Source organism: Macaca mulatta, chromosome 1, assembly GCF_049350105.2.
Source record: "Macaca mulatta isolate MMU2019108-1 chromosome 1, T2T-MMU8v2.0, whole genome shotgun sequence".
NCBI lineage: Eukaryota > Metazoa > Chordata > Mammalia > Primates > Cercopithecidae > Macaca > Macaca mulatta.
Window position 1 is genome coordinate 62,872,808 of NC_133406.1, and position 14,501 is coordinate 62,887,308.

The 14,501-nt window shown below is 42.6% G+C and overlaps 1 protein-coding gene and 1 long non-coding RNA gene across 12 annotated transcripts in view; one reads left to right on the forward strand and one right to left on the reverse strand.

Annotated features, from left to right (window-relative positions):
- RBBP5 (RB binding protein 5, histone lysine methyltransferase complex subunit) overlaps window positions 1-9,807 on the reverse strand; it is a 37,650-nt gene extending 27,843 nt beyond the window's left edge. For 5 of the 11 annotated variants that reach the window (XR_013418149.1, XM_028852371.2, XM_015119304.3 and 2 more), the window contains exons 1-3: window positions 9,660-9,807; window positions 3,726-3,751; window positions 2,347-2,519 (exon numbers count right to left, since the gene is read on the reverse strand). Coding sequence is in view for 9 of the 11 variants with exons in the window: in XM_028852371.2 (XP_028708204.1) it covers window positions 2,347-2,519; window positions 3,726-3,751; window positions 9,660-9,678 (218 nt within the window). In the remaining 2 variants the exon portion in view is untranslated. Of the gene's footprint in view, window positions 1-2,346; window positions 2,520-3,725; window positions 3,921-9,647 lie in introns of those variants that run through there. The other 6 variants (XM_078004375.1, XM_078004373.1, XM_078004369.1 and 3 more) reach the window with 3 other exon arrangements.
- LOC144341300 (uncharacterized) lies at window positions 4,874-9,806 on the forward strand. The gene is made up of 2 exons (XR_013418151.1): window positions 4,874-4,935; window positions 7,263-9,806. It is a non-coding gene; the product is annotated as an uncharacterized LOC144341300 (long non-coding RNA).
- Window positions 9,808-14,501: the final 4,694 nt, after the last annotated feature.

The following is a 14,501-nucleotide window of genomic DNA, read 5'->3' on the forward strand; positions in this document are numbered from 1 at the left end:
AGGAGGGAAAAGTAAAATATAGAACATAGCACAATTACAAACTATGCTTTAAAAAATTATCTAGAAACTGAGCAGACATGGTGGCTCACAACTGTAATCCCAGCACTTTGGGAGGCTGAGGTGGGAGGATCGATTGAAGCCAGGAGTTCAAGACAAGCCTAAGCAACATAGCAAGACCTTGTCTCTATAAAAAAATTTTTTAAATTAGCCAGGCATGGTGGCGCACATCTGTAGACCTAGTTACTCAGGAGGATCACTTGAGCCTGGGATTTCAAGGTTGCAGTGAACTGTGATCATGCCTGTGACTAGCCACTGCACTCCTGCCTGGGCCACAGAGCAAGACCCTGTCTCAGAAACAACAACAACAACAAAAATCTATACATAGAAAGTAGTAGTATCTGGTTAGGAGGTCTACAGAAAATACTAGTTATTTCTGTTTTATTTTCCATGATTTTCTAGAATAAGTATATATTACTATATAATAAAAACACACGTATTTTTAATAGGTAAGAGTTCTTCTTTTTTTTTTTAAGAGACAAGGTTTATTGTCACCCAGGCACTGGAGTGCAGTGGCACAATCATGGCTCATTACAGCCTAGAACTCCTGGGCTCAAGTGATTCTCCCACTTCAGCCTCCTAAGTAGCCAGGACTACAGATGTGCACCACACACGCAGCTAATTTTTTTACTTTTTGTAGAGATAAGGTCTCACTGTGTTGGTCTCCTGGGCTCAAGGAATCCTCTCATCTCAGCCTCCCAAAGCTCTGGGATTACAGGCATGAGCCAATGCATCTAGCCAGTTCTAAAATTATATTATGATGATGGTTGCACAACTCTGAATATATAAAAACCTGTGAATTGTACACTCTAAATTTTATATTATGTGAAACACATACATACACACACACACACCCCTACCTCTTAAAACTGTTAAAAATATGTGTATCTATTTAAATCTTTTTTTTTTTTTTTTTTTGAAACGGAGTCTTACTCTGTCACCCAGTCTGGAGTACAGTGGATCTCAGCTCACTGCAACCTCTGCCTCCGGGGTTCAAGCAATTCTCTTGCCTCCGTCTCCCAAGTGGCTGGGATTACAGGCACCCGCCACTGTGCCTGGCTAATTTATTTATTTTTAGTAGAGATGGGGTTTCACCATGTTGGTCAGGCCAGTCTCGAACTCCAGACCTCAAGTCACCTACCTGCCTCAGCCTCCCAAAGTGCTCAAATTACAGGCATGAGCCACCATGCCTGTATCTTTATTGCAAGAATACAACAAAAAAGAAACAGAAAGGCGGTGGAAGGAACCTAAGAGATCCAGGCCAGTGCTTCCTGGATTATTAGATATAAGAGAAAAGTTTTGGCCCAAGTCACCAGTACATTACTGGCCAAACTTTACTGTGATTCAAGCCTCCTCCCAATCCAATGCTTTATAATACCATTTAGACAAAAGGAGATAGACTTAACTTTGATCAGATTACGTCCTTTTTTTTGGCCCCAAGTTCATTTAAAAAAAATGCTGCCCCGGCCGGGCGCGGTGGCTCAAGCCTGTAATCCCAGCACTTTGGGAGGCCGAGACGGGCGGATCACGAGGTCAGGAGATCGAGACCATCCTGGCTAACACGGTGAAACCCCGTCTCTATTAAGAAATACAAAAAACTAGCCAGGTGAGATGGCGGGCGCCTGTAGTCCCAGCTACTCGGGAGGCTGAGGCCGGAGAATGGCGTAAACCCGGGAGGCGGAGCTTGCAGTGAGCTGAGATCCGGCCACTGCACTCCAGCCTGGGTGACAGAGCGAGACTCCGTCTCAAAAAAAAAAAAAAAAAAAAATGCTGCCCCAAAATAAAATTTTCTGAAGCAAATAGTTTCAGAGAGTAAGAGTGAAATCAATGGGAATTCATGTAACAGCAGATTTCAATTGTTTTTACATTTGCTATAAAACCTTAATAACTATATTTCATTGAAGGAATAGTCACACTTGTGATCACTAAAATTACTGAAATTCAATAACCTGGACAAAATTGGACTCGATGACTTCCAAGCTTCTGTCCTAACCGAGATTTTTTATTCTAACACAATTATACTACAATTACAATCTGAAAATATCTCATTTCAGTATTGAGATATTCTCAGCACCTGACACAGATCCATAATACAATGAATTTCTCCCAAGAAAGGTGCTTCAAGGACAGCATGGACTCAGGATCTACAAAAACCATGATAAACTGTATTACTAATGGCTGAACATTTTAAAATCTAAGTATTAAAATATCCACAATGAGATTTGCAAATATGTAGTCATCATTCATTCTCCTAACTCATATTTAAATATTAATTTAAAAATGTCTTACCATAAAGAACACACTGGATGGATGTGTGCACTAATTATTTTAGCAATGCCTCTTGTCAAGAAATCCCAGATGACAATTCGGCCATCATTACAGCCAACTGCAAGCAGTGTGCCCCACCTGTTAAAGGTGCAAGTCAAAGCCATGCTGATACAATCCAAAGTTCCATCAGCTTCCTAAAAATTGAAACAAATACAAGAATAGAGACAACAATAGCCAGGTATCCAAATTATTTCCTAAAGGTTCTTTATCACTTGTGATACTTTTATTGAATATAAATTACACTGTATACCAAAATAATCTCTCTGTGTCTTCTTATATCTACTAAAATAGCCAAAATGAAGAAACGTTTATTAAAGCTAACCACAGATTCTGGAAACAGATGTGATCAATCCCTTACATCACTACTATAACTTTGTATAAACTTTCTGGAGGGCAAATGGGCAAAATATAACAGAAGTATTTAAAAAGTCATATCTATTGATGCAGTCATCATAATTATGGGAATTTATTCCAAGAATTTAAAACAAAAAGAATTTAAAAGAATTTTTTTTAAGAATTAAAAAAAGGCCGGGCGCGGTGGCTCAAGCCTGTAATCCCAGCACTTTGGGAGGCCGAGACGGGCGGATCACGAGGTCAGGAGATCGAGACCATCCTGGTTAACACGGTGAAACCCCGTCTCTACTAAAATATACAAAAAAATAGCCGGGCAATGTGGCGGACGCCTGTAGTCCCAGCTACTCGGGAGGCTGAGGCAGGAGAATGGCGTGAACCCGGGAGGCGGAGCTTGCAGTGAGCTGAGATCCGGCCACTGCACTCCAGCCTGGGTGACAGCGCGAGACTTTGTCTCAAAAAAAAAAAAAAAAAAAAAAAAAAAGAATTAAAAAAAAAAACCCTGGAATAGCCTACAAAGCATAACATTAGAGAAGTCAAATTATTTCACATCAATACCAAGCTATTTAAAATAACCACAATGTCTATCCTCAAACATTCAAGTGTTACAAAATAGTTTTACACTTAAAAAAGCAAAGCACATGTATAGCATACATTTTGCTTTACTACGTAAAAACATTGATCAAAACAAGAAAAGCACACAAAAAAACCTACGATGGTGTTGTTTGTGAAAAATCCTTCAATGAAAGTTTTTCTTTTATTTAAAGGAAAATGAACTGTAAGATTACAACATCATGATAAGATTTCTAGCCCACACTGCCTATTTCCTCCCTGATCAAAATTATACACTAGTTCCTTATAGCAAAAGATATATTATCACACTTAATGCTTCTTTGTCAAAACACAAGGATCAAAAAGTATTTTCTGTTCTAACATAAACATCCACAAGTTACTATGTTCCTAAAATCACGGCAATACTATACTCTTACCTCTGGATAGTTCTGCCCAAAGGACTCTGCAACAAAGCAAAGAAAGAATTGATGGAACATGTACCACATAGCAAGGATCATACAACTCATGAACAGTGTATAGCAGTGGCTGACAAAACGAAAATGAAACGGGGATGACGCCCTTTCAGGCATTCCATGAGGCCACATGGATTTAAGATTCTGCTAAGATGACTTGTTTACTCAAAAGTATACAGATGAGCTTTCCTGAGACTATATGACCTGGGATGTTGCAACAGAGTGAAGACAGGAGCAGATATGAGAAGTCCCCCAACTTCTATTCAGGCAAACATTCAAGACAGTTGTAAAAATGTCACAACAGTGGCATTTTCCTCACTAAATACTTTGTTTTTGAAAACAAAGTAACTACTTACATAAACATGTAATGGATTTATTATGGTTATTTCTAAATAATGTGCTTTAAAAATACTATCTCAGTTTTAACTTCTAAATTGGTAAACACTGGTAGGTAGATATCACCTACATAAACAAAAACTCTTTGGCGGTCCTCTACTTTTTAAAAGTATAATGGGATCCCGATACTAAAAAGTTTGACAACTGCTGACATATCCAAGTTAGCAATAGTCTTTCTCCATCATACCCTTTGGGCATTTCACAATTTATTTCCATATTTACTAACATAAGAGCAAGGAGCCGGGCTCGGTGGTTCATGCGTGTAATCTCAGCACTTTGGGAGGCCAAGGCGGGCAGATCACAAGGGAGTTCGAGACCGGCCTAGCCAACATGGTGAAATCCCGTCTCTACTAAAAATACAAAAATTAGCCGGGTGTGGTGGTGTGCACCTGTAATCTCAGCTACTCAGGAGGCTGAGGCAGGAGAATCACTTGAACCTGGGAGGCGGAGGTGGCAGTGAGCTGAGATGATGACACTGCACTCCAACCTGGCTGACAGAACAAGACTCCGTTTCAAAAAAAAAAAAAAAAAAAGAGCAAGGAAGGGCAAGAGTCAATTCATATCAGTCAAATTATCACAATTACTCTTTGAAACCTTGAAACCTTTACTAAAAGCAGCGATCACACCCCTTCCTAATAACAGCATTTAGGTTGTGACAGCAAATAGTAGTTGATTAAACATGAAATTCTCTTTATTTCTTTCAGTTTTTTGGGGGGTATTTTTGTTTTTTTTTTTTCTTGACTAGCTTGGTTTTCTTTGTTTGTTTTTTTGAGACAGAGTCTCGCTCTGTCACCCAGGCTGGAGTGCAGTGGCACGATCTTGGCTCACCACAGCAGCTGCTTCCCAGGTTCAAGCGCTTCTCCTGCCCCAGCCTCCTGAGCAGCAGCTGGGATTACAGGCACATGGCACCATGCCCGGCTAGCTAATTTTGTATTTTTAGTAGAGATGTGGTTTGGCCATGTTGGCCAGGCTGGTCTCAAACTTCTGACCTCAAGGTATCCACCTGCCTCAGCCTCCCAAAGTGCTAGGATTACCGGCGTGAGCCACCACGCCCGGCCTAGTCCTTACAAATTTATGTGTAAAAAGCCCATGTGGTGGCTCACGCTTGTAATCCCAGCACTTTCGGAGGCCGAGGCGGGTGGATCACCTGAGGTCGGGAGTTCAAAACCAGTCAGACCAACATGGAGAAACCCTGTCTCTACTAAAAATACAAAATTAGCCAGGCGTGGTGGCACATGCCTGTAATCCCAGCTACTCCAGAGGCTGAGGCAGGGGAACCTCTTGGACCTGGGAGGCAGAGGTTGCCGTGAGCTGAGATCGTACCATTGCATTCCAGCCTGGACAAGAGGGAAACTCTCGTCTCAAAAAAATAATAATAAAAATAAACAAATTTATGTGTAAATGTGTTTATATGAGCAAAGAAAAAGGTATAAAAGGATAAACCCCACTTAAAATTTGGGATGGGGAGACTTTTTTCTGTATGTGTGTGTATATATATCCATATAGATATCCATATAGATATCCATATAGATATCCATATATGTATTTATTTGACACAGAGTTCGCTCTTGTCCCCCACGTTGTAATGCAATGATGTCGGCTCCCCTCAACCTCTGTCTCGCAGGTTCAAGTGATTCTCCTGCCTTAGCCTTCTGAGTAGCTGGGATTACAGGCACGGGCTGCCATGCACGGCTAATTTTTGTATTTTTAGTAGAGACAGGGTTTCACTATCTTGGACAGGCTGGTCTTGAACTCCTGACCTCAGGTGATCCACCCGCTTTGGCTTCCCAAAGTGCTGGGATTACAGGCGTGAGCCACTGCACCTGGCCTCAACTGCTTGTAATTGCTTTTAGCTGGATTCCCATAGCTCATTCATTTATTGTGGTTCTATATGATACACAGTTACTTGTTTGTCTCTCCTCTTAGCTCTATTTACCAGGGCAAAACTGGTATCTTATTTCAATGTTTCAATGTTTTTCAAACAGTAGGACTCAACCCACCATAAATGGATACATTAATTTAGTGAGTTGGAACAAGTGTTTCAATAGATTAGAAAATATCAGCCAGGTGCAGTGGCTCACCCCTGTAATCCCAGCACTTTGGGAGGCCAAGGCGGGCAGATCACGAGGTCAGGAGTTTGAGACCAGCTGAGGCAACATGGTGAAACTCCGTCTCTACTAAAAACACAAATAAAAAAAATTAGCCAGGCATGGTGGCACATGCCTGTAATCCCAGCTACTCGGGAGGCTGAGGCAGGAGAATTGCTTGAACCCAGGAGGCGGACGTTGCAGTGAGCCAAGATCACGCCATTGCACTCTAGCCTGGGCGACAGAAGCAAGACTCCGTCTAAAGGGGGGAAAAAAAAAAAGAAAATATCAGAGGACACTGAACATAACAAGGATTAAGTATAATCCTAAGAAATTTAGTTACACGTGTGTGTGTATGTACATATAGTGAACTGTGATAGAATATATATTTCTTACTGTGATTTGTGGTAAAAATAAGTTTGACAAATGATCTTATTTAACTGTATCTCCAGTGCACACAGCAGGGGCTCAAAAAGTGGTTGCAGAAGTAAAACTAGTGTCTACCTATGAGCCACTTGAGTAACCACCTTAAAAATACATTGTCATTCATTTCCTTCATCTGGCCAGATGTCCTTCAATATGCTTCCACAATCACATTACTTCTGTTCCTTTTCTTTTATCTGTAGTCATTAACTTTCTCACTTTAAAATACAGTCATTTTCAGAGATTGTTATCTTTCGGACCCAGGCTTCTTTAATTTGTCTAACCTTCCAATGCTAAATATTCCTTCCTGGCTGGGCACGGTGGCTCACACCTGTAATCCCAGCACTTTCGAAGGCCAAGGTGGGCAAATCACTTGAGATCGGGAGTTCCTGACCAGCCTGGCCAACATGGTGAAACCCAGTCTCTACTAAAACTACAAAAAATACAGCCAAGTGTGGCGTTAGGTGCCTGTAATCCCAGCTACTCAGGAGGGCTGAGGTAGGAGAATCAGTTGAACCTGGGAAGCGCAAGTTGTGGTCAGTCGATTGTGCCACTGCACGCCAGCCTGGGCAACAGAGCAAGACTCCGTCTCAAGAGATGAATAAAAATAAATATTCCTTCCTAAGTTTTATCCTAATGAATCTTCTGTATCATTCAAGAAAAGCCTTTTGCAAGTCCCTGCTACTCTTTCAAAGTGCTAGTGTCATCACCTTTCTTCCATCCTTAAGTTTTTAAAAATAAGGGTCAACCTTTTGCCCTTGTCTCCCACACCATTCTAAAATCACTGTAATCTGGCTTCTGTTCCAAGCTGCCAAAGGACTAATCAGAGCAACCCATTCTAAGCCCTCAGACTCAGCTGCTCTGATTGGCTTCTATGAAGACACCACACCAATCTGTACTCTCTTCTTCCTCTACATAGATTAATACATGGAAGGCACTTGAAAATCTGCCTAGCTCAGAGAAAGTACTTTATAACTGTTAGCTAACTTATTATCTTCATTTATTCCTCCTCTTAACCCCTAACTACAGATTGTGTGCTTGGCAATTTTCTTTTCTCCCCCTCCCACTTTTTCCCTTAATCATGCCTCCATCTATTCACAAGGTTTCAATGAGCCCATCTGTAAGATTACAAATCTCTCCCATAAATCCAAACCTGTCTCCTGACCCCTAGACCACATTCAACATCTCCAAAGCTGTCTTTTTCCAATGTCCTTACACTTTATCAATAGCATCATTATTTGCTCTCACCATTTTTCACGTAACTCTCTTACTCATCACCACTACATGCAATCTATTTGTCATCCCTACCTCCTCAACGTCTTTTCTATTTCCTAGCTCAGGCCTTATCACTCATGTAATCTACCCCTCCAACCTGGTTTTACACTCCTCCAAAACTGAACTCCACATCGCTGTCAGACAAACCTTACAGACTCACAGCTCTGACTGAGTTACTAAGTCAAAACCCTTCAATAGATCTACCCTACCTTCCCTAAAAACTCCAAACTTTTCAGCTGGGCATTCGAGAACCAACACAAAATAGATGGCACCAATCCCATCCCTTGGCATTCTCTTTATCCACAACCTGGCCAAGCAGGAAAATTCATCCCTCCCATATCTTCATACTTCAGCCTGTTGATATTTTACCAACCTTAAAAATCCACTTAAGGCGGGACACTTTGGGAAGCTGAGGTGGATGGATTGCTTGGGGCCAGGAGTTTGAGACCAGCCTGGCCAACGCAGTGAAACCCCATCGCTACTAAAAATACAAAAATTAGCCAGGTGTGGCAGTGCGCACCTGTAGTACCAGCTACTCAGGAGGCTGAAGCATGAGAATCACTTGAACCCAGGAGATGGAGGTTGCAGTGAGCCAAGACTATGCCACTGCCCTCCAGCCTGGGCGACAGCGCGAGACTGTCTTAAAAACAACAACAACAACAAAAAACTTAAAACTCCAACTCCTCCACAGGTTTTGGGGGTTTGTTTTTCCTGGTTGACTTCTTCCCTTGCCCCAAAGACATTCACTCTCTGTTCCAAACATTCTTAGCAACTGGTAATGGTTCTTTCAGGCCTGCCTACATTCTGCAATATCCTACGGCTATTTTACATAATCACCTTAAACTCCCTGCTTAATGAAAAGCTCTTTAAGGGCAAAGACCATTTTTTATGTATCTTTGCAGCGCTTTTGACAACACATCTTCTGATTTTCTTTAAAGAGAAACCTAACCATTAGGAACAGCAAGTCGGGCAGAAGTCCTTGAAAACCTCAGTTACCCCTAGGATACCATGCTAAACGTCACCTAATGAAAGTCCAGGAGAAAGGACCTACAGTTTTTAAATAATCTGGATAGGAGGTAAGGAGGAAATGACTCTAAGTGAGGATGACAAAAGACAACTTCCTCCATATTTCACACTTCAATGTTTTACACACCGTCCCTAGTAAAGGACCTTAAACAGAAAGTTAGGATAATTGGATTCCAGTGCCAACTATGCCATTTACTTGCTTAGTGCCTAGCCATTACCCTCTAAGCCTTTATTCATCCGTTCAATGAGAGGCTTCTACCAGAAGAACTCAAGTCCCCTCCTTGGACATCTCGTTTCTACAAAAAGATTAACCTGTCCAGGAACCCAATTCCCTGACAAGTCTTCAAAGCTTCATCCCAAGCCTCACTTCTTCAAATTCCATCTCCAACAACTCTGGTCCTGGCTGCTCTGGGCTACTTCAACACCTGTGATCCTTATAATCAAACCTAAGTCACAAACTGTCTGTCCCCATCGCTCCATAATTGATACGAAAGTGGCCTCGGGAGGGGCAATGCAATCTACTCGGGCAGAAGGTGCGCTTCCTCCTCCTGCTGCTGCTCCACATCAGGTGTGCCCAATGATCCATAGCAGACCAGTGTCCCTAAGGTTGCAGCCTGACTCCCCTCCCGCCTGGGTTCCCTCCTTTCCAGTACTCAACGCTTCTCTATAACGCAACCACAGCCCTTCTCACCCAGCAACTCGAGGTTCATCCCTGCGGACTGTGACCGCCCGGTCTCAGCTCCGGCAACAACGCCTTCTCCCCGGCCGGCTTCAGCAACTTGCGTCTAAGGGGTGGACGCCGCGAAGAGCCTGGCGCAAGCTCCGGAGACTTTCGGACTTAGAAGGCCCCGCGGCTTCCGCTTTCTTCCCCCGCCTTCCTTGTTCGTTTCAGGTGGGCTGCCCAAATATATGCCTGACCAAAATCAAGCATAAACTTCTTCGGAAACAATTAATTATGATCTTTGCTAAGGTACAACAAAGTTATCGTCACTAGGGACTTTAAATAGCGAGAGAATTTAAGGCTATTTGCTCCGGGAACATGTAGATGAGCTAGAAATTCCAGGCATACAGTTAACCTACTAGTTCTTGGCCTGTTGTGTTCAGCGGAGTTGTCCGGGCGGGCTACCTCAGATTTCGCAGGAAAGGTTCCGGGCAAGTCCTACTAATGCAGGAAAGCAGAGAAGGTCGTCCCCTAGTGCTCAGGTGTCTAGCGTCTCTGACCTCACCAACGCGCGTACTTACCCTGAATGTAGGCGGCGTTGCAGGCTGTTTCAGTCTCGTGAAAAGTATTTCTCATTTGTAAAGTTTTGCCATTAATCCTACAGAAAGGTACGACAACATATTTAGGCCTGTTTATGTTAGGATAATAAAAACCTTACTATCTAAGATTTTACCGTTTACCCAGTGTTAACTGGGACGCTGTGAAAAAGAATTGGAATGAGGGGTGGACTGAGTTTCCCGGAGCTCAATCATACAGAACTCCAACGAGATACCCAAAGCAATTAGAGAAGGCCAGTTACTGGTATCTAACGAAGGAGCAAATTTTATGTGAATAAATTCCTACTATAAATGCTGTGGCTCATCAGAAAAAGGAAAGAACGTCAAAGGCTCGCTACAGAAAATAGTACTCGGTCTAGGTCTCCGACAATGGAAAAGTACACATACACAAGGTTATTAATTGCCGTATTGTCTGCAATTGCAAACTTTTGGAAACAATAATGAAACTTTTGAATTAGGGAGCCCAGCATTTTCATTTTTGCACAGGGCCCTGCAAAATTATATAGCTAGTCCAGTCCGCCTCTGCTTGACAAATTTGCAGAAAAAGAAGCCTCATTCACACAGTGCACCCTGTCCCCGGGCCCCAGTTGATTGCTCTTTCAGTAAGCTCCTGACCTAAGCTCAACCCAATTAAATTCCTTTCCCAAGAATTTGGAATGGGAATTAAGTGGCCCCCACAGTCTGACACATCGATTGAAGAGAGTAAGTGTGAATTACGGAGCTACTTAAGGCTCCTAATAATAGATGGACACCATGGTAATTGGCTGCAGGTTGCAGAATGAAGCAGAGGTCCAGAAACAAGTCAAAGATAAAATACTTTGTGTATCTAATTAGTTCCCGAGAACATATTACATTAATGTCTTCTATTTCCATTATCCTTGGACCTTTATAAAGTATGCCTTTTGCAGCCGGGCGCGGTGGCTCACGCCTGTAATCCCAGCACTTTGGGAGGCCGAGGCGGGCGGATCACCTGAGGTCAGGAGTTCGAGACCAGCCTGATAAACATGGAGAAACCCTGTCTCTACTAAAAATACAAAATTAGTTGGGTGTGGTGGCTCAGCTACTCAGGAGGCTGAGGCAGGAGAATCGTTTGAACCCGGGAGGGGAAGGTTTCGGTGAGCCAACATCGCACCATTGCACTCCAGCCTGGGTAACAGAGTGAGACTCCGTCTCAAAAAAAAAAAAAAAAAAAAAAAAAAATCCACAGTTTTTCTACTCTTCAAAGATAAAGGAAAACTTTGCATAAAGGCAAAAGCAACAAAGAAAAATATTATGTGAAAACAACAGCCTAGTTTCCTCTAAATTCTCTGACTCTCAAATCCAAAGTAATCATATCTATGTATTTAAAGATATGGTCTCACTCCGTCGCCAGGCTGGAATGCAATGAAGAAACCATAGCTCACTACTGTAACCTTAAATTCCTGGGCACAAGTGATCCTCCTGCCTCAGCCTCCCAAAACGCAGGGATTACACTACCATGCCTGATTCCAATGTAATAATTTTTATAGATCGGATGCTAATATAGCTGATGAAGTTAAAATTAAAGCTGTTAAAAATAAAAATAGGCCAGGTGCAGTGGCTCACGCCTGTAATCTCAGCACTTTGGGAGGTGGAGGCCAGGCGTATCACGAGGTCAGAAGTTCTAGACCAGCCTGACCAACATGGTGAAACCCCGTCTCTACTAAAAATACAAAAATTAGCCGGGCGTGGTGGCGCATGCCTGTAATCCCAGCTACTAGGGAAGCTGAGGCAGGAGAATCACTTGAACCTGGGAGGTAGAGGTTTCGTTGAGCCAAAATCATGCCATTGCACTCCAGCCTGGGTGACAGCAAGACTTCATCTCAAAATAAATAAATAAAAAATAAATAAATAAAATGAAGATAAAAATAGTGTTAGAAAAACCCTGAGGAATTTTCTTTTTCTTTTTTTTTTTTTTTTTGAGAGGGAGTCTTGCTCTTGTCACCCAGGCTGGAGTGCAATGCTGCAATCTCAACTCAGCGCCTGGCCCGCTGAGGGATTTTCAATACACCTTTTTCCTAACACCTCTTTTTCCCTTTCTTTTTTTTTTTTTTTTTTTTTTTTGTTGAGACAGAGTCTCGCTTTGTCGCCCAGACTGGAGTGCAGTGGCCGGATCTCAGCTCACTGCAAGCTCCGCCTCCCGGGTTCACGCCATTCTCCTGCCTCAGCCTCCCGAGTAGCTGGAACTACAGGCGTCCGCCACCTCGCCCGGCTAGTTTTTGTATTTTTTAGTAGAGACGGGGTTTCACCGTGTTAGCCAGGATGGTCTCGATCTCCTGACCTTGTGATCCGCCCGTCTCGGCCTCCCAAAGTGCTGGGATTACAGGCTTGAGCCACCGCGCCCGGCCCTCTTTTTCCCTTTCTACCCCTCAGTCCTGTTTGAACTTTCTTTTTTTTTTTTCCTTTTTCTTTTTCTTTTTTTTTTTTTTTTGAGACAGAGTCTCATTCTGTCATCCAGGCTGGAGTGCAGTGGCATAATCACAGCTCGCTGCAGCTCAACCTCCAGGCTCAAGTGATTTTCTCACCTCAGTCCCCCCAAGTAGCTTGGACTATAGGCAGGTACCAACATGCCCAGCTAATTTTTGTATTTTTTGTAAAGACGGGGATTCGCCATGTTGCCCAGCTGGACTCGAACCCCTGGGCTCAAGCTATCTGCCCACATCAGCCCTGCAAAGTGCTGCTATTGCAGGTGGTGAGTCACCATACCTGGCCTTTTATCACCCTCCTTAGCCTCCCAAAGTGCTAGGATTACAGACGTGAGCCACCGCGCCCAGCTATTATGCCTTTATGCCCGTTTTAAGTTGTTTCCATGGTTAATTGCTTAATTCTGATGCAGTTTCTGAAAACTCCGCAAGCAAAATCCTAGAGTGTTGTGTCTTCAGTTCTGGCCAGGTGCAGTGGCTCATGTCTGTAATCCCAGCACTTTGGGAGGCTAAGGCGGGTGGATCGCTTGAGGTTAGGAGTTCGAGACCAACCTAGCCCACATGGTGAAACCCCGTCTCTACTAAAAGTACAAAAATTAGCTGGGCATGGTGGCATGTGCTTGTAATCCCAGCTATTGGGGGGCTGAGACAGGAGGATCGCTTGAATCTGGGAGGCAGAGGTTGCAGTGAGCCGAGATCATACCACTGCACTCCAGCCTGGGCAACAGAGCGAGACTGTGTCTCAAAAAAAAAAAAAAAAATACAGATTTCTCATAACTTTAGGATCATATCATTTGGACTAGGTAAGAATTCTCAGAACTCTAATAAAAGGAATGACTGGTTTATAAAACTGCTAACCCAAACAGGACAAGAATTAATTGAAGGCTGGGGCAGTGCCTCATGCCTGTAAATCCCAGCACTTTGGGAGGCCAAGGCAGGCGGATCCCTTGAGCCCAAGAGTTTGAGGCCTGCCTAGGCAACATAAGGAAACTCTGTCTCTACAAAAAATACAAAAATTAGCAGGACATAGTGGTGTGTGTCTGTAGTCCCAGCTACTTGGGAGGCTGAGGTGGAAGGATTGCTTAAGCCTGGGAGGGGGAGGTTGCAGTGAGCTGAGACTGCACCACTGCACTTCAGCCTAGGCAACAGAGTGAGACCCTGTCTCAAATATATAAATAAATAATTGAATACCAAGAAAATACTTTGCCAAATTGTCATACTAAATCAGCCAGTGTGGAAATTGTTAAGATGTGCAATTTGAATAAATTCCATGGTCCAACTCAAATTACCTATGCTAACCCATCTAATAAACCATACTATGCACCTAAATTAGAGAAACAAAGCTGATATTAAAATATAAGTCCAATATTAGGCACAGACTCATGGAGAACCCTGATGGCTGCCTGGCCCTTCCTAAGGCCTTAAAGCCTCCATTATTAAGCTTTCCATGATTCATCACGAAGAGATAAAATGTTCCAAATTAAATGTGTGTGTGTGTGTGAGAGTGGGTGTGTGTGATGACTGTTCTAAATTGCTAAAATAGTTTATGACCAATGTTTGGTTGTTAAACCCATAATTCTGGGAAGATGAACACAACTTCAAGTACATTTCTGCTACCTGATAGGTCATTTAAACCTTTATAGAGGAATTTTATTCAATTTTCATTTTCAGTACATGTTTTCTGGTTGTAGTGATAGAAGTACTAATACTTGTTTCATTGGACAAGTTGTAAAAACAGTTTTATTTATTTATTTTGTTTTTTTATTTTTTATTTTATTTTATTTTTTTTTTGTTGTTGTTGTTTTTTGTTTTTT